The following is a 20,524-nucleotide window of genomic DNA, read 5'->3' on the forward strand; positions in this document are numbered from 1 at the left end:
TCTATATTTCACTTAAAAACTAAATAGCAATGAGATTTCACATGTTATACCTGAGTGTGAGCTCTCAATGGTGGTGTCTGATTTGGAATCCAGAGACGAAGGAATCTGTGTTAATTGTGGAACATAGTACATCTTCGTACTACCAGAAGGCTTATATGGCAATAGTAAAGGCTGGCCTAAGGAGATAAAGATCAGAATAATTATTAAGAAAACATTTATTAACTAACTGAATAAACATTAAGTACCCTTCAAGATTCTTGGGATATATTCATGAACTAGAATTCTATAAAGAGATAAACAGTATACAATTAGCATACTAAATAAGTAAATCATCTAGTATTTTAATAAATTATTAGTGATATAAAAAATTAGAAAATGCTGAGGAAGATAGGAAGTACTGGAGAAACTACAGCAGCATGCGGTCTAAATAGAGTGGTTTTAGCATCTATTCCAATATATAGCAATCTATTCAAATATATTTCTCTAACTAAGAAACACTTTACCTTATACTGAACGCAAACCTGGTCACTCTTAACCCCTACTCTTAAACCCTCAACTTTGGAGGTTCTGCCTCTAGAGTCATAGGAAATAAATCTAATTCTATTATATGTGGCAGATTTTCAAACTAAAAGTTTTCTATTATAAAAGTATAAATTCTCAATATTAAAAAAATACACAAAAGTAAAAAAGACAAAGTTCTACTATCAAAGATAGCTATTACTAACATTTTAATGTACTTCCTACATGTCTTTCCTCTGTATTTGTTTACATAGTTGTGCACAACTATGTAAACTGAAGCTGAAGTTGGACTTCAGCTTTTCCACTTTACATTAATACAATTTTCATTTTATTTCACAGCTTCACATTTAAAAAAAATCATTATACTACAAATTAAGTGTATTTAACCCTTCTCCTAATGTTAAAAATTAGGGGTTAACTAAATTTTCAATAATTGAGAATTCTGTGAAAAAAAAAAAAAAAGACTTTCTGTTTATAGCATACCTATTCTCCCCTGCTGTCCCGTATCACATAGATTTTCTGATTTCAGAGTTAAAAAGTATGTCATTTATAAAGTTGTTTTATTATAAACTTCTAAAATTCTTTCTAAAATGTCTGCAACAGTATAATAATTTGATTATTATAGAGGATGAAGTCTTTTTCTATATACTTTTCTTTCAAGATGTGGTAGAAACCCTGATTCTATAACAGCATCTTTTTAAAAAATGAATCAATTAATTAATGGCTATGCCGGGTCTTTTTTGCTACTCGCAGGCTTTCTCTAGTTGCAGTGAATGGAGGCTACGTTTTCGTCATGGTGTGTGGGCTCTAGGCACCTGGATTCAGTAGTTGCAGCTCATGGGCTTAGATGCCCTAAGACATGTGGGATCTTCCCAGATTGGGGATCAGACCCATGTCCCCTGTTCAGTTCAGTTCAGTTCAGTTGCTCAGTCGTGCCAGACTCTTTGCGACCCCATAAACCGCAGCACGTCAGGCTTCCCTGTCCATCACCAACTCCAGGAGTCCAACCAAACCCATGTCCATTGAGTCGGTGATGCCATCCAACCATCTCATCCTCTGTCGTCCCCTTCTCCTCTGCCCTCAATCTTTCCCAACACCAGGGTCTTTTCAAATGAGTCAGCCCTTCACATCAGATGACCAAAGTATCGGAGTTTCAGCTTCAACATCAGTCCTTTCAATGAACACCCAGGACTGATCTCCTTTAGGATGGACTGGTTGGATCTCCTTGCAGTCCAAGGGACACTCAAGAGTCTTCTCCAACACCACAGTTCAAAAGCATCAGTTCTTTGGCACTCAGCTTTCTTTATAGTCCAACTCTCACATCCATACATGACCACTGGAAAAACCACAGCCTTGACTAGACGGACCTTTGTCAACAAAGGAATGTCTCTGATTTTTAATATGCTGTCTAGGTTGGTCATAACTTTCCTTCCAAGGAGTAAGTGTCTTTTAATTTCATGGCTGTAATCACCATCTACAGTGATTTTGGAGCCCAGAAAAATAAAGTCAGCCACTGTTTCCCCATCTATTTGCCATGAAGTGATGGGCCCGGATGCCATGATCTTCGTTTTCTGAATGTTGAGCTTTAAGCCAACTTTTTCACTCTCCTCTTTCACTTTCATCAAGAGGCTCATGTCCCCTGTATCAGCAGGTAAACTCTCAACCACTGGACCACCATGGAAGTCCTCTGTAACAGCGTGCATGTATGGTCAGTCACATCCAATTCTTTGTAACCCCATTGACTGTAGCCCATCAAGCTCCTATGTCCGTGGGATTGTCCAGGCAAGCATACTGGAGTGGGTTGCCACTTCCTTCCCCCAGGATCTTCCTGATCCAGGGACTGAAACCACACCCCCCACTCCCCACCACCATCGCCTGCATTGTAGGCAGATTCTTTACCACTGCAACACCTGGGAAGTCCCCTCTGTAACAAGATCTTAATATTAGGCTGGGTACATACTGTCCATCTGTACATTACATTTCCCAATGTCCCCTGTAGCCATGTATGGACATATGACTACATCTGGGCCCATAAGTCAAGTGTGAGAATAATGTGTGCAACTTCTAGGCATCCCATTAAAACACTCCATTAGCTACTGCTAAAATTTATCCTCTTCGTTACTCTTCTTTTTCAGAATTTTCTTTGTTATTCTCCATGATAAAATTTAAGATCAATTAAACAAGTACAAAACAACAATTTTGCTAGAATTTGAGTAGAATTATGTTAAGAGTACAAATTCATTTGGGAATAAATGACATTTTTACAATATTCAGTTTTACTATTTAGAAATATTTCATCCCTTCTTTTAGTCTACTGGTCCTTTCTTTTCTATCCCTACACAGTGAAAGTGAACGTGAAAGTGAAAGTCGCTCAGTCGTGTCCGACTCTTCACGACTCCATGGACTATACAGAATAGTCCATGAGATAGAATCCATGGAATTCTCCAGGCCAGAATCCTGGAGTGGGTAGCGTTTCCCTTCTCCAGGGGATCTTCCCAACCCAGGGATCAAACCCAGGTCCCCAGCATCGCAGGCAGATTCTTTACCAACTGAGCCACAAGGGAAGCACAAGAATACTGGAGTGGGTAGCCTATCCCTTCTCCAGCAGATATTCCCGACCCAGGAATTGAACCGGGGTCTCCTGCATTGCAGGTGGATTGTTTACCAATTGAACTATCAGGGAAGCCCCATCCCTACACAAAGGTCGTATAAAATTCTTGTTCAGGTTATGTCTGAATATATTATGGGGTTGTATCACATATGTGAACAGAATTTTGTACACAGCTATCACCTTTGATCAAAGAGACCAGCTTCTTCAGTTTATCCTTACAGATCATGATTTTCCCTTGTATCCTGTCATCACCTCTAGATGGACTCCTAGTTACACATGTCTAGTTTATAAAAATCACTTGATCTTAGCCAAAAGGCCAAGAAGTGATACTCGAGACAGAGTCTGATAGCCCCAGGAATGAGAATTCCCTGACTCTGGACACAACAATAACTTTTATATTACTTGGAATTACCACTCCATCATTCTGATGATTTGATATGAAATCCATATTACTAGTACCCTGCTTCCAACCAAGAAACTGACTTCAGAGTGAAGGAAATGAGACAAAACGCTGATGCCTAAAGGAATTCACTCTTTTCATCACAAGTCTGATCACCCACAACTATGGTAAACTCAAAAAAAAAAAAAGTGAGTGAACAATTCACTGAAAACCGTTGTGGCACAAGCTGGTGGGTATCACTTTCTGAGGCTGGAATGCTAGCTTACAGAATCTGGCACATGCTCAGAGCCATATATGGTTCTGATACTTCTATCCCACAGACAGAATGCATATATTCAGGAAAAAAGGTAGAAGCCTTTAAAATCTTTTCCTTTCCATCTCTGTGACTGTGCTTTGTTAGATGGAAGATCTTAGAAATTAGGGAGGGGCAATTCTATCAAGAGACAGGAGCCATCTATCCATTTTACATTCTTTATGTCACTGAAATAGTGACATTAGCAGGCAATAGGGGGTCACAATGTTGACTAAACTATGACTGACCTTAACTATCAAGGAGAAATAAGGTTACCTTAAAAAAAAGACAGTCAATAGGAGTCTGGCTAATAACAAGCGGATCACTTTACCAAGCTTGGTCATAGAAATTAACAAAAATTATTTTAAACTTTTATGTGCAGGGCTAGTGAAGTCTTAGCCTACTTAAGAATACTTGTACCACTGCAACAAGCAAATACCCAGCTAATGAGAACCTGGCTGAATTCAAGGGGAACAAAGAGATGTTCAGAGGATGGAAGAACTTAAATAACAGAAAAAATAGGCTATAGCCTTCACTTCTATTTGGACATGCTGTAGTCATCACTGTAGGAATATTGATTTATTAGTTTTCTTCTTCTGTCAGTGTATGTAAATTTAGTTCAAAGTTAGCAGAAAATGGACAATAACATTTGGGCAGAATTACAGTGGACCTAGAGCAAGAATGGCTATCATGTGAAGATGGAGAATTCTAAGAGAGAGAAGTGAGTTTTTGAATTGTCAACAAGTTTATATGTATGGACGCAAAAGTCTTAAAGTGTGAACTGCCTATCTATGGGGGAAGAAGCCACTATACAGCAAATAATAATTGCTCCTGGAAGAGAAAAAAAGGACTGGAGAATGGTAAAGAAAGTTCAACTATAAAATTTACTTCTTCAAAAAACTTGAAAATGGAATTAAATGTAGACATACAGCATATTACCCTTAATTTAATTCAGAGCAGTGGACACTCAATCATAAATTTAACTTATTATTCTGTATACTTTAAAATATTTTTGAAAATTTTACTTTTAAATCCACAGAGTTAATGTTTTATTGGTAAACCAAACAATATTTACCTTTTAAAGCAGTCTTTTCTCCCAAGTACCTGTATGTAAAACTATATAAACTGTGGCCTCTATATAGACTGATCCATTTGATGTCAGAAGAGGTATAAAATACACTTTCATAGTTGGATATCCTCTCTTGTGCTTCTGCCACCAACAAGAGAACACAGCCAAGAGTACCCTGGCTTTCAGAACAAGGCATGTAGAACAGACCCAAAGCATTTTTGCATCCTGATGCCAAACTTCAACTGACTAGTAAGCCCATGAGTGAGAAAAGCAAATGTTTGCTATAAAGCTCTGAGATTTTCGAGGTTCTTACATGGTATAATGGTGGCAACAGGTAACTGACATGTTAAAGATTTACTAGACTACACATTTTTGGGGTATATTTTTATATTACAATAAAAATGTATGAGAAATATAACTATCTCAACATATAAATGTATTTATTCAAATTAAATTTAGTGCAATTTAAATTCAGAACAAAGCAATTTTCTTTATATATTTAAAGCATATCCCATCTTTATCTACAGACACATACACTTTTTGCACAAGTAGGGAAACTTAAAATTTATTTTGAATAGATTTGTACAAGTTACTGGATACTTTAAAATTAGTAATTTAAAGCTTCCACTTTTATTTAGAGGAAGAATGGGAACTTAATTTTCCAGTTACTTGTTTGAAAAAGAAAATAGCTTGCTAAAATTTTGAATGTTACACAGTATAAGTACTATCAAAATATCACTGTCAAGATAGCATACAAACACCCTAAATGTAGACCCTATGGTAGAGATTGCTAGATGTTCACCAAATCTCATTTCTTCTTCATCCTGGAAAGCACACTTAAACTAACCCTCGTCAGTGGAAAGTGATATGGGCCACTTCTAGGCCCAGCCCATAAGAGCCTCCCACATGTGCACCTCCATGTTTTCCATCCCTTCCAGTTGACTATGATGGTGAATTCATGGTTCCATGTTTTAAAGACAGCAGGGTCATAGCCAACCTGGGTCCCTGGTCAATATTTCATGAGCAAGAAATAGACTGGTATTGTGTTTACAAAATCTGTTTAATATATTATACGAAATGATAGCTAAAAAAAAAAAAAAAAGCCAAATCATTCGCCTGCCTCTCTTAAATTGAACCTCTGCAGTTTTTCAGCTTTCAGGAACTACTTGCACCTTATGACAAGTATTATGAGATGAAAATATGTCAACCACAAGTAGTATGCGTTTCACATAGGTTGTTAACTCCAATGGAATAGAAATAAAAACATAATAAACTATATCCTCCTCATGGCTATGAAAAACAAACGATATAATCATGTACAGCCTAATGATTAAAATGAAAATCAGGTTTTCTAACTAGAAAGACTCAATCAAGAAATTTCTTTACACATGAAAGTTGATAATATGACCTAGAATGCAATCATATTCTCTTACCATCTGTACCATGAGGAACAGTAATCTGTTGAACTGAAGATGATGAAGCGAACTTGACAGGAACATTGCCCGACTTCTGTGTATTGAGCTCTGGAATTTCATGTCCACGATCTTCAGCATTAACAAAAATTTCAGATGAAAACGTGGCTTTACCTGGACTTTCTGTTGTTATCTGAGTGACTGCATCAGATGACAATTTTCCAGAGAAGGGAGAAAACGGGGACTTAATCTCCTCTGGTGATCTGAAAAAAAAGAGAAAGGGCACAACAGGTCATATCCTTGGCTTATCACAAATCGTTATTTCTTTCCAAACATCGCTTCAATATTTTGTGGAGACACATCAGACTCCAATGGTTAAGTTATTTCTGCAGTACCCTTTGCTTTTTTAGATACTTATTACACTGTGATCAAATTTATTTTAAAACCAACTTTTATTTTCAATTCACAATGCTATTTACTAAGGACAAGGTCCTTTTCAGTTGAAGTGAAAATATATCCATTCAAAAATAAAATTACTGGGAAGTGAAAGTGAAGTTGCTCAGTCGTGTCTGACTCTGTGACCCCATGGATGGTAGCCTACCAGGCTCCATGATCCATGGGATTTTCCAGGGAAGAATACTGGAGTGGGCTGCCATTTCCTTCTCCAGGGGATCTTCCCAACCCAGGGATCAAACCCAGGTCTCCTGCATTGCAGACAGACGCTTTACCGTCTGAGCCACTAGGGAAAGGAGTATGCTAAACACATAGAGTATATAAAAACAAACAAGAAATAAAATCTTTCTGAAAAAATTTATATGTCAGTGGGGGAACTAGAGGTTTTTAAGGTTGCAATTATGTATAAAGATTATAAAGAATACACATTAAGACATAATGGAGTAAATAAATGACTGTATAAACAAGTAAACAATAGGAGGGATAAGACAAATCATGCTAATAGAAAAACCCCATATGTAGGTAAGCCCCTCTTGCCATTAACCTCCTCCCCAAGGAGGTGAAGTTAAATCTTCTCCTTAAGTCCAGTCCTGAGTTCACTGAGTTCCAAAGAAGAGAGCAAAAACGGGAGAAAAAGTAACTTCACAGTGGAGAAACCTGGCAAACACCATGTTATCCAAGTGACGATGGTTCACATCACCAGTGATACAATGTGGACATTACATATTCTCTGTTATGATGTGGTGAGAATTCACCTATGGTGTTCTTGCCAAATCCCAGAACTACAGTCTAATCATGAGAAAAACATCAGCCAAATTCAGATTGAGAAGAACTCTACAAAATGTCAGACCAATATTCCTCAAGACTGTCAAAATCATGAAAAACACGGAAGGAATGAGGATCTGTCATAGAGCAGAGAAGACTAAGGAGACATGACGACTAACTAAATACAATCAGATATACTGGATTGGGTCCAGTATGTTAGGAACAGGAAAAGGTCACCAATGGAACACTAGTGAAATCTAAAAAGCGTCTGAAGTTTAGTTACTAGTAATATATAAATGTTGGCTTTTTTAATTTTTAAAAATATACTATGGTAAAGAGGTTAACTAACAGTAGGAAAAACTTGGAGAGGAGTTAACTGTATTATGTTTGTATCTTTTCTACAGATTTTAAATTACTTGAAAATAAAAAATATTTATTTTTTAAAAATGGAGTAATACTGGATTTCCCTGGTGGGCCAGTGGTTAAGAATCCTCCTGCCACTTCAGGGGACATGTGTTCAATCCTTGAACTGGGAGGATTCCACAAAGAGTAGGGTGACTGGGCCTATGCCACAACTATTGAGCCTGTACTCTAGAGCCCTCAAGCCACAACTAGTGAGCCTGCAAAAGAAGCCACTACAACGACAAGCCCAAGCACCGAATGAGAGAAAGGCCCCACACAGAAACAAAGACCCAGCACAGCCCCGCCCCGCAAAAAAGGAGTAATGCTGTATTGTATCATATTGATGTAATGGCTATATCACAAAACCAGAAGAGCTTTTAAATCTCTATCCTTTGTCTACTAGTCACTAATTAAAAGAACAATTATGAGAAAAGAAAGTAGGCCCATCTCCCTTATGTATACAGAAGCAAGAATCCTAAAATGTTAGACAACCAAATGCACAGTGAGTGAGTGAATGTCTGTGTGTGTGTGAATGAATTCCTACCAAGCTGGTTTACTCCAGAAGTGCAAGGTAAGTTAACATTCAAATATCAACCAATATGATTCACCACATCAAAAGGAGAAAATTTGCATGATCATATCAATATAGTCAGATAAAACATTTGATGAAATTCAATAATTACGTATGATTAAAAACTTGTAGCAAAGGGAAACTACAAAAAACTTTAGCGCCACGATCCTATTTATAGTGAAATGTGAAGAATGTCCACTGTAGCATTAGAAACAAAATAAGGATGCCAACTCTTACCTTCTCTATTCAGTATGTTAGTAAAAGTCTTAAATGGCATTAGCAGGAAAAAGAAATCAGACATATAAGGATAGGAAAGGAAGAAATAATACTGTCACTTTTCATATTTGATACAATCAGGGATACAGAAAATCTAAAACAATCTATTGATAACTTGTAGAATATGTTAAGTTTTCAGAAGAGTTACCAGATAAGAGAACAAACTTAAGAATTCCCCTATATTCTTTGGTATCTGAAAAGTTATACAATTAAAAACCAAAAGATATGCAATATACATTATCATCAAAATATCAAATACCTAAGTATAAAAAAGATATAAGAACACTAAACAGAAAACTATTGATATATCACAGAGAGAAATTAAAGGTGGTCTGAATAGGATTTCCACTTCCAGTTATGACATACAGGTACACCTCATTCTATTGCACTTAACTTTATTGCACCTTGAAGATACAGCATTTTTTTTTTAACAAATTGAATTTTAGTTAGTAGTAATAGTAATATATAGTTAGTAGTAATACATAAATGTTGGCTTTTTAATTTTTAAAAATATACTATGGCACAATGGAGTAAAATCTAGCAGAAAACAAAGTCAGGCTGATGGGGGACTGAGTCAAGAAAGCTGAGTGAAATTCCCTGCACAGTCATAGAACTAATGAAACAGAAATCCCACTAGATAAAGGGGCTTGTGACAAACGTTAGGCCTCTTCCACAAGACATTTGCCAGGTTTTGAACCTACATAAGCCAGGAAACTAAATAACTAATGCCTGAGAGAAAGAAATTTCAAAAGTGACAAATCCAAGACCAGGAGATGACTGTGGCTCAGATCATGAGCTCCTTTTGCAAAATTCAGACTTAAACAGAAGTAGGGAAAACCATTAGGCCATTCATGTATAATCTAAATCAAATCTCTTATGTACAGGGATCCCTTCCCTTTCCTTCCCATAGTGGAAGTGACAAATAGATTCAAGGGATTAGATCTGATAAGACAGAATGCCTGAAGAACTATAATGGAGGTTCGTAACACTGTATGTCGGAGAGGGAAATGGCACCCCACTCCAGTACTCTTGCCTGGAAAATCCCATGGACGGAGGGGCTTGGTAGGCTGCAGTCCATGGGGTCGCGAAGGGCTGGACACGACTGAGTGACTTCACTTTCACTTTTCTTTTCTTTTTTTTTTTTTTTAAACTTTACATAATTGTGTTAGTTTTGCCAAATATCAAAATGAATCCGCCACAGGTATACATGTGTTCCCCATCCTGAACCCTCCTCCCACCTCCCTCCCCATACCATCCCTCTGGGTCGTCCCACTTTCATGCATTGGAGAAGGAAATGGCAACCCACTCCAGTGTTCTTGCCTGGAGAATCCCAGGGACGGGGGAGCCTGGTGGGCTGCCGTCTATGGCGTCGCACAGAGTCGGACACGACTGAAGTGACTTAGCAGCAGCAACACTGTATGTAGGTGGCGACCAAAACCATCCCCAAGAAAAGAAACTTAATAAGGCAAAATGGTTGTCTGAGGAGGCCTTACAAATAGCTGAGAAAAGAAGAGGAGCAAAGGAGAAAGGGAAAGATATACTCATCTGAATGCAGAGTTTCAAAGAATAGCAAGGAGAGATAAGAAAGTCTTCTTCAGTGAACAATGCAAAGAAATAGAGGGGAAAAAACAGAATGGGAAAGACTACAGACCTCCTTCAAGAAAATTAGAGATACCAAAGGAGAATTTTATGCAAAGATGGGCACAATAAAGGACAGAACAGTATGGACCTAACAGAAGTGAAAGATATTAAGAAGAGGTGGCAAGAATACACAGAACTGTTAAAAAAAGGTCTTAATGACCTGGATAACCACGATGGTGTGGTCATTCACCTACAGCCAGATATCCTGCAGTTTGAAGTCAACTGGGCCTTAGGAAGTATTACTATGAACAAAGTTAGTGGAGGTGATGGAATTCCAGGTAAGCTATTTCAAATCTGGAAAGACAATATTGTTAAAGTACTGCACTCAACATGCCACCAAATTTGGAAAGCTCAGCCTAAATTATCCCTAAGTAAAGAGGCTCTGACCCAATTAGTAAGAAATTAAAATTAATTGGTTAGCACCAACAAATTGGATTAACAGCATTTGTATATACAAAAAACAAATAACTAGAAAATACAAAATCTAAAATACTATATACAAAATTATCATAAAACATAAAATACTGAGGAACAAATTTAATGAAAAATGTGAAAGCCTACGCAATAAAAATTACAACATCTTACTGAGAGATATCAAGTCAGTGGCGGGGAGGGAGGAAGGGGAGAATAATTATTTCAATGATGGTGCTGGAATATCCAGTAAAAGAAAATGGTCCTGAATTATGTAAACTACAGTATGTACAGAAATTAATTTGACTACAGAGTCAATTCAATATAACAAAATCCCAGGAGGATTTTTGAAGAAACTGAGAGGACTATTCTAAAATTTATATGGAACTGCACAGAACCTAAAGTAGAAAAAAATAATGTTGAAAATAAAATAAGGTTAGAGGACATAATCTGATTTCAAGACACTATAAAGCTACAATAACAAAAACATCATGGTACGGCTGCAAAGATAAATAGTTCAAAGGAACAGAGTGGAAACTTAAAAATAAACCCCCATATAAAAGGTCAACTGATTTTTGATAGAGGTGCCAACTACTTCAATAAGGAAATAAATAATTATTTCAATGATGGTGTTGGAATATCCAGTAAAAGAAAATGGTCCTGAATTATGTAAACTACAGTATGTACAGAAATTAATTTGATACAGATGAAAGACATAAAAAAATAAAGCTAAAACTATTTTCATTTCTAGAAGAAATGTAGGAGAAAATTTCATAATACTGGCTTAGGCATCATTCTTAGACAAGACACAAAAAAGTACCAACCATAAAAGAGAAACTGGGTGTCCATCAGCAGATGAATAGATAAAGAGGATATTGTATATACATTTATATATACAATAAAATACTCAGCCATAAAAAAAGAATGAAATTTTGCCACTTTCAACAACATGGATGGACTGGGGGCTATGATATTAAGTGAAATAAGAGACTTATGTAAAGTTTAAAAATAAAATAAAATTTAAAAAAAAAAAGAGACTGAGAGAAAAAATGTCATATGATTATCAATTATATGTGGAATCTAAAAAATACAACAAACTAGTGAATATAACGAAAAAGAAACAGACTAGCAGATACAGAAAACAGCCTAGTAGTCACCAGTGGGGAAGGAAGGGCAAGATAGGAGTAGAGGGTAAAGTGGCACAAACTGTTATGCATAGAATAAGCTACAAGGATATAATGTACAACACAAGGAATATGGTTAATATTTTATAATAACTATAATAAATGAAGTATAACCTTTAAAATGGTGAATCACTATATTGTACACATGGCAACCCACTCCAGTATTCTTGCCTGGAAAACCCCATGGACAGAGAAGTCTAGTAGGCTACAGTCCATGCGGTCGCAAAGAGTCAGACATGACTAAGCAACTTCACTTTCACTTTCAACTTACACAGTATAGAAAAAGAAAAATTAACAAACTTGATTTCATAAAAATTAAAACTTTGTCCTCATGAAGCCACCAGTAAGAAAATGAAAATCAAACCTCATTCTGTGAGAAAATATTTGCAATACAGAGGATCTGTTATCTTGAATATGTTAAATATTCTTAAAATCACGACACAATCCAACGTATAAGAGTGAACAGATACTTCATAAAGATAAAAATGGCCAAGCACAGAAACAATACTCAACATCATGTGTCATCAGGGAAAAACAAATTAAAACCACAATAACATATCATTTCACATCCACATTTAGAATGGCCAAAATAAAAAATAACTGGAAATACCAAGTGTTAGCAATGGAATTTGCATATGCTGTTACTGAGAACAGAAAATGATAGTCAGTTCCAGTTTTGTATAATCAATCATTCTGTCTCTTCTACTAAGTGAAGCTACAAAACTGAGATGGACTACATGGAGCAGTTATTAGAAGACTTTTGAGAAATAGTAGGAGCTGGCAATTTGATTTACTGGTACATCTGAAGTACCAGTAAAACAGAGAAGTTCCCTTTGGTATCTAATGACCTGAACTCTAGTCTGACACTTAGAAGTGGACATTGGTACAGACAGAAAGACCTCCAGAAGAAGCCTTCTATTCGGACATGAGAAGTGGAACTGGAAATAATGTGAAGATCCCCTTTTCTTTTCTCTCTTTCTAGTAATCTCAAGCACTCAAGTGACTACATGGTGGCAGCAATCCCAGCAGTGACGGGAGCTGAAAATTCTAACAGAGGGAAACCCTCCTCTTCCACTACAGGAGGTGCGGTCTCAAGAGCGTAAGGCAAATCTGTGATTTTTTTTTCTCTGTACTGAACCACTTGGCACTGACACAGTCACAGGAAGCACACAAAAAACACACAGAAGAAAGGGCTAAGTTAAGCTCCTGCTTTCTGTTCTGAGGACCTGAAAAGGGGAGCTCAGGGTGAAACATATAAAGGAAAGCATCTATTATAATGGTTAATAAATATGGACAGTACCACAAGTTGGTGAGGATGGAGAGTAACTGAAACATTTGTACATTGCTAGTGGGAATACAAAGATACAGCCACTCTGGAAAAACAGCTTAGCATAGTTTAGTTCTAAACAGTTCTTGTACAGTTAAATACACACACATATCACATGACTCAGCAGCTCTAACTATATATACACATACATATATAAATATATTCTAATTTTTTTAGCAGCTCTAACTATAATCAGCGAAAACTGGAAACAACCCAAATATCCTTCAAGGAGTCAATGTACATAAATAAACTGTGGTGTTGTTTTTTTTTTTTTAATAACTTTTTACTGCTTTATGCTTGTAAAAAATTAAAAAGTAATTAAAAAGTAAAAAACTATTGATTCACAAAACAAGATGGACAAATCTCAAATACACTTTGTAAAAGATGCCAAACCTGAAAGGCTATTCTATATTTTATGATTTCATTTACGTGACACTCTGGAAAGGCAAAACTTGGACTGAGAGAAATGCTTCGTATGGAACTGTGATGTGGATTAATCAAAACTGATAGAACTAACCTTTTAACCACAAAAAGTGAATGTGATAGTATGTAAATTAAAAAAAATTAACCAAGTTATTGGGGCAAGATGGAATACAGGATGTAAGAAATGAATCTTACAGTATTATAAATGAATCATATCATCATGCTAAAGCATATAGGGAAGAAAATAACTAATGCGGGAAACAGCAACAATGTCTGGACTGAATACTATACATAAAAAACCTGTACATAGTTGGAGAATTTGTTTCTCACCTGGGTATGGGATAAGAATTCTGAAACTACATATACTGAGGTAAACATACTGAAGATAATGAGCCATGTTTATCACCATTGGAGAAAGAAGTTTATAAATAAAAGAAAAAAGCCCGAATCAACCCCATGGTTCTGGACTAGTTGGAGGTATCAACATTGACCGGTGATTTAAAAAAAAAAAACAAACACACACATAAGTACATACACACATTACAATCAAGACAAAATGACTATAGATGTAGACACATGTGAGTTAATGCCTATAATCTTTAGCTTTATTCACTCAGCAGGGCAAGAAGCAGTGTCATCCTGCTGCTGCTGCTGCTAAGTCGCATCAGTCGTGTCCGACTCTGTGCGACCCCACAGACGGCAGCCCAGCAGGTTCCGCCGTCCCTGGGGTCTCCAGGCGAGAACACTGGAGTGGGCTGCCACTTCCTTCTAGTAGTGTCATCCTAGTATGTCTTAAAAAAAATCAAACAGAAAGCAAAAAATATCTTGAAACGAAACTGTGGAACAAAACATATCAAAACCTATGAGACAAAAGCAGTTCTAAGGACATTTATAATGATAAATGCCTTCATTAAGAAAAAAGAAAGGCCTCAAATAATCTCACACCTCAAGGAATTAGAAAAAGAACGGAGTAGCCCAAAGCACACAAAGAAAGGAAATAAGAAAGATCAAAGTAGAAATAAGTAAAATCAAAGGAAAAAAAAAAAGGATCAGAGACCAGAAAAATAAAAAAGATCAAGATTAAGAACCTAAATTTTGATGATAGACAAAAATGACAAACCTTTAGCTAGAATAAGGAAGAAGGACTCAATCAGAAATGAAAGAGAAGACATGACACAGGATCCTAAGAGATTATTATGAACAGTTATATGCCAACAAACTGGATAACCTAGCAGAAATGGATAGTTTCCACTATCCACAAGATACATACAATTTACCAAGACTGATTCTTGAAGAAATAGAAAATATAAACAGACCAGTGGAGTAAGGAAATAAAATCAGTAATCAAATCTTCCCAATAGATGGTTTAAAGTGGTGAATTCTACCAAATGTTTCAAAAAGAAATAATACCAATACTTCTCAAACTTGTCCAAAAATTGAAGAGAGAGGACCATTTGCAAACTCATTTTACAAGGCCAGCATTACCCTGATGACCCGAAGCTAGGTGAAGATATAGAAAACTACAAACCAATATCTGATGAATACAGACATAAAACTTCTCAACAAAATATTTGCAAACTGAATTAAACAGCACATTAGAATTATACACCAAGATAAACTGGGATTTATCCCTGAGGCGTAAGGATAGTTCAACATATAAAAGTCAATAAACATGCCACTTTAATAGAATAAAAGATAAAAATAGTAAGATTATTTCAGTAGATGCAGAAAAAGCATTTGACAAGATACATCTTTCTTGATAAAAACTCTCAACAAATTGGGTATAGAAGAAACATCCCTCAACATAGTAAAGGTCATGTATAACAAACTCTGGGGAGGACCAACCCCTTCCAGAAAAACATCTATTTCTGCTTTATTGACTATGCCAAAGCCTTTGACTGTGTGGATCACAGTAAACTGTGGACAATTCTGAAAGAGATGGGAATACCAGACCACCTGACCTGCCTCTTGAGAAATCTGTATGCAGGTCAGGAAGCAACAGTTAGAAGTGGACATGGAACAACAGACTGGTTCCAAATAGGAAAAGGAGTACGTCAAGGCTGTATATTATCACCCTGCTTATTTAACTTTTATGCAAAGTACATCATGAGAAATGCTGGACTGGAAGAAACACAAGCTGGAATCAAGATTGCCGGAAGAAATATCAATAACCTCAGATATGCAGATGACACCACCCTTATGGCAGAAAGTGAAGAGGAACTCAAAAGCCTCTTGATGAAAGTGAAAGAGGAGAGTGAAAAAGTTGGCTTAAAGCTCAACATTCAGAAAACGAAGATCATGGCATCCGGCCCCATCACTTCATGGGAAATAGATGGGGAAACAGTGGAAACAGTGTCAGACTTTATTTTTCTGGGCTCCAAAATCACTGCAGATGGTGACTGCAGCCATGAAATTAAAAGACGCTTACTCCTTGGAAGGAAAGTTATGACCAACCTAGATAGCATATTCAAAAGCAGAGACATTACTTTGCCAACAAAGGTCCGTCTAGTCAAGGCTATGGTTTTTCCTGTGGTCATGTATGGATGTGAGAGTTGGACTGTGAAGAAGGCTGAGTGCCAAAGAATTGATTCTTTTGAACTGTGGTGTTGGAGAAGACTCTTGAGAGTCCCTTGGACTGCAAGAAGATCCAACCAGTCCATTCTGAAGGAGATCAGCCCTGGGATTTCTTTGGAGCGAATGATGCTAAAGCTGAAACTCCAGTACTTTGGCCACCTCATGCGAAGAGTTGACTCACTGGAAAAGATTCTGACGCTGGGAGGGACTGGGGGCAGGAGGAGAAGGGGACGACAGAGGATGAGATGGCTGGATGGCATCACTGACTCGATGGACATGAGTCTGAGTGAACTCCAGGAGTTGGTGATGGACAGGGAGGCCTGGCGTGCTGTGATTCATGGGGTCGCAAAGAGTTGGACACGACTGAGCGACTGAACTGAACTGAACTGATGACAAACTCTCAGCTAACATCAAACTCGATGGTGAAAGGATGAAGCCTTCCCTCTAGTATCAGGAACAAGGTAAGAGTGCCCACTGCTAGCACTTTTAACTCAACACAGCACTGGAAGTCCTAACCAGAAAGATCAGGCAAGAAAAGGAAATAAAAGGCATCCAATCACTAAGGAAGAAGTAAGCTGTCTTTCTTTGCACATGATATGATCTAACATCTAACAGAAAATCCTAGAGACTTCATAAAAAAAAAAAGTTAGAAATAACCAATAAATTCAGTAAAGTCACAGGATACAAAATCAACATAGAAAAATCAGTTGTACACTAACTACAAAATATCTGAAAAGAACTGAAGAAAATCCCATTCACAATAGTAACAAATCAATAAATACCTAGAAATCAATTTAACCAAGGAGGTAAAAGATCTGTTCACTGAAAACTAAAAGACTTTGATGAAGGAAATTGAGGAAGACACAAACAAATGGGAAGACACATGAAATGTGTTCATGAACCAGAAAAATATTGTTTAAACATCCATATTCCTCAAAGCCATCAATATACATTCAATGCAATCCCTACCAAAATTCCAATGCCATTTTTCATAGAAAGGGGAAAAACAATTCTAAAATCTGTATGGAGTCACAAAAGACCCTGAATTGCCCAAGCAATTCTGAGAAAGAACAAAACTGGAGGTATCACACTTCCTGCTTCCAATCTATAACACAAAGCTACAATAATCAAAACAGTATGGTACTGGCACAAAAACAGCCACACAGATCAGTGGGACAGAACAGAGACCCGTAAATAAACCCACACATATGCATTCAGCCTGTATTTTACAAGGGAGCCAAGAATACTCAGTAGAGGAAAACCAGTCTCCACAATAGAAGGTGCTGGAAAAAACTAGATAATCACATGCCAAAAAAATGAAATTGGACTCCTATTTTAATACTAACAAATTAACTTGAAATGGGTTAAAGATTTAAACATAAGACCTGAAAACATAAGCTCCTAGTAAAAAACACAGGGCAAATCTCCTTGACATAGGTCCTGCCAGTGGTTTTTTGGATGTAACACCAACAGCACAAGCTACAAAAGCAGAAGTCAGTACTACAGGACTACATCAAACCCCAAATTTTCTGTACAGCAAAACAGTCAACAAAATGAAAGGCAACCTACACCGATGGACTTTTGCAGCATTTTGCCAAGTGAAATAAACCAGACAGGGAAAGAGGAATACCATGCATCACTTACACGTGGAACCTAAACAAGAGGACACAGAGTAGAATGCTGTCTACTAGAAGCTGGAGGGCAGGAGAAATGGGGAGCTACTGGTCCAAGAGTACAAACTTCCAGTTAGAAGATGAGTAAGTTTTGGGGATCTATGCACAGTACTGTCATGATAGTTAAAAATAATGTATTAATATGCTGCTGCTAAGTCACTTCAGTCGTGTCCGACTCTGTGCGACCCCACAGATGGCAGCCCACCAGGCTCCCCCGTTCCTGGGATTCTCCAGGCAAAAACACTGGAGTGGGTTGCCATTTCCTTCTCCAATGGGTGAAAGTGAAGTTGCTCAGTCGTGTCTGACTCTTCGCAACCCCATGGACTGCAGCCCACCAGGCTCCTCCATCCATGAGATTTTCCAGGCAAGAGTACTGGAGTGGGGTGCCATTGCCTTCTCCGATGTATTAATATAGTTGAAAGTTATTTTAGAATATATCTTAAATTTTCTCACCACAAAAAAAGTAATGATAATTATGTGATGTGATGCAAGTGTTAGCTAACGCTATCACGTAATTATTTTGCAATATAAGTGTATCAAATCAACACATTGTAAACTTTAAACAAGGTTGCATATCAATTTTATCTCAACAAAGCTAGGGGGAAAATCCTATACTCCAAAAAAGAAATAAGCATTCTTTGGGGAAATGATTGATTTCAGGGCTGTGGCAGGGTACAGTAGCCAATCATGTTTTTAATTGCTAAAACTGAATCAATTTGAGTAGTACTGGATTATAATCCAAAGGATGAAATAAATGCCCCTGAGTCCATATTAATGTACATGGAAAACTAAAGGAACAAATAAATGGGAGGAACAACAGCTCTTGCTTACAGAAGAATTCCAATTAATAAATGTAGAAGGAATGAAGGAAATGATTTACCTACCAAGATTCTCTCTTTACACTAGAGAATCTTGGTAGATACCACTTTTGTCAAGTAATCAAGGTTAACATCATCAGTATATCAACTTAATGTGCTTCCTGATGAAATGCACTGAAATTGGATAATCTCAATTTAATCTTGAGACAACATCAGACAAAGCCAATTTGAAACCAAAATAATTCTCTTCAAAGGTCATGAAAAATAAGGAAGTCTGAGAAACTGCCTTCAGTTTCTCCAGGAGATTAAGGAGACAGAACAACTGGAGGAGATTAACTAGAGAGAACAACTAAATGCAAGGTGAGATGGTGGGATGGATCTGAAACAGAAAAGGTTCATTTTTGGAAAAACCAGGAGAAATCCAAATTGGTCTACACATTTAATTATAATTGTGTATGATGGAGAATTTCTTAGTTTTGGTAAATGTTTTATGGTTATGATGCTAAGATAAGATGTTAACATAAGGGGAGGTTTAGCAAAGGGTATATTGGCAACCTCTAAAATATTCCTCCAACAGAACTTCCCTGGTGGTTCAGTGGTTAAGACTCCATGCCTCCAACGCAGGGGGTAGTCTGGAAACTAAAATCCCCCATGCCACATGGCATGGCCAAAATCAAACAAACAAAAATCACCCAGGTGATCTCTGCTTCCTGGTATTCATACATTTGAGTAATCCCTAATCCTTGAGGGTTGGCCGGAAATACTGATTCATTTCTTTCTAGTATTAGAATGTGGCAGAGGTGGTGAGATTCACTTCCAAGGTTAGGTTACCAAGTAAAGACTGTGCTTTGTCTTGGGCACATCTCCTGAACTCTTACTTGCTCACCTGAGAAAAGCTTAACTGCCACAGCTGCCTTATGGAAGGAAGAAGCTGTTTCTGGCCAATAACCACGTGAGTGAGCTTAAAAGGACATCGGTCTTAGTCAAGTCTTGGGATGGGACCACAGCTGCGGCCAATACCTTGTTTGAACCCTGTGAGAGACCCGAAGCCAGAAGCACCTAGCTAAGCCATGCCTGGATCTCTGACCCACAGAAACTTTGGGATAATATTTACTGTTTTAAGCTACATTTCAGGGTAATAGGTTACACTGCAATAGATAACACAGGAACTCTACTATTTTTGCAGCTCTAAATCTAAATTTAATCTCAAAATAAAGTTTAATATTCTTAAACACTTTATGTATATATACACACATATACAGATGAGTGTGTATACTATTTACAGATTCTGGAGTCAGACAAACTAGGTTCAAACGTCATTTTTAACACTTAATGGTCATATAATCTGGGGCAAATCATTTAATCTCTCTAAGGTTTGTAAAACCTGTAAATTGAGGTAATATCTACCTATGATGATTATACTAAGTATAAAATGATAGAAACATCGACTACAGTGCCTAGCATTTAGTACATTCTGGAACAAACAGCATTGTTATTAGTTCATATTTATAATCAGCTATAATTTTTTCTCATTCAAAGAATTCAGCTTCAGTAACTTGACACTTTATCACTTAGAAGAGTTTAAGTATTATATGCAAACCTATCAATCTTTTAATTTCTAAACAATTTTCACACCCAAAAAGGATCTATTTATAATACTATGGAAATCAGAGATTGACCTTGTTTTTATCTGCCCCAATCCA

General features: G+C 37.0%; 1 protein-coding gene across 9 annotated transcripts in view; it reads right to left on the reverse strand.

Annotated features, from left to right (window-relative positions):
- The window catches only part of ALMS1 (ALMS1 centrosome and basal body associated protein), a 190,704-nt gene that overhangs the window by 64,634 nt on the left and 105,546 nt on the right, over positions 1-20,524 (reverse strand). For 8 of the 9 annotated variants that reach the window (XM_044925773.2, XM_006045931.4, XM_006045930.4 and 5 more), the window contains 2 exons: positions 6,325-6,566; positions 51-176 (listed from right to left, as the gene is read on the reverse strand). In XM_044925773.2, the coding sequence (XP_044781708.2) occupies positions 51-176; positions 6,325-6,566 (368 nt within the window). The remainder of the gene's footprint in view (positions 1-50; positions 177-6,324; positions 6,567-20,524) is intronic. The other variant, XM_044925771.2, reaches the window with a different exon arrangement.

This window comes from Bubalus bubalis, chromosome 12 (assembly GCF_019923935.1).
Source record: "Bubalus bubalis isolate 160015118507 breed Murrah chromosome 12, NDDB_SH_1, whole genome shotgun sequence".
NCBI classification, from domain to species: domain Eukaryota; kingdom Metazoa; phylum Chordata; class Mammalia; order Artiodactyla; family Bovidae; genus Bubalus; species Bubalus bubalis.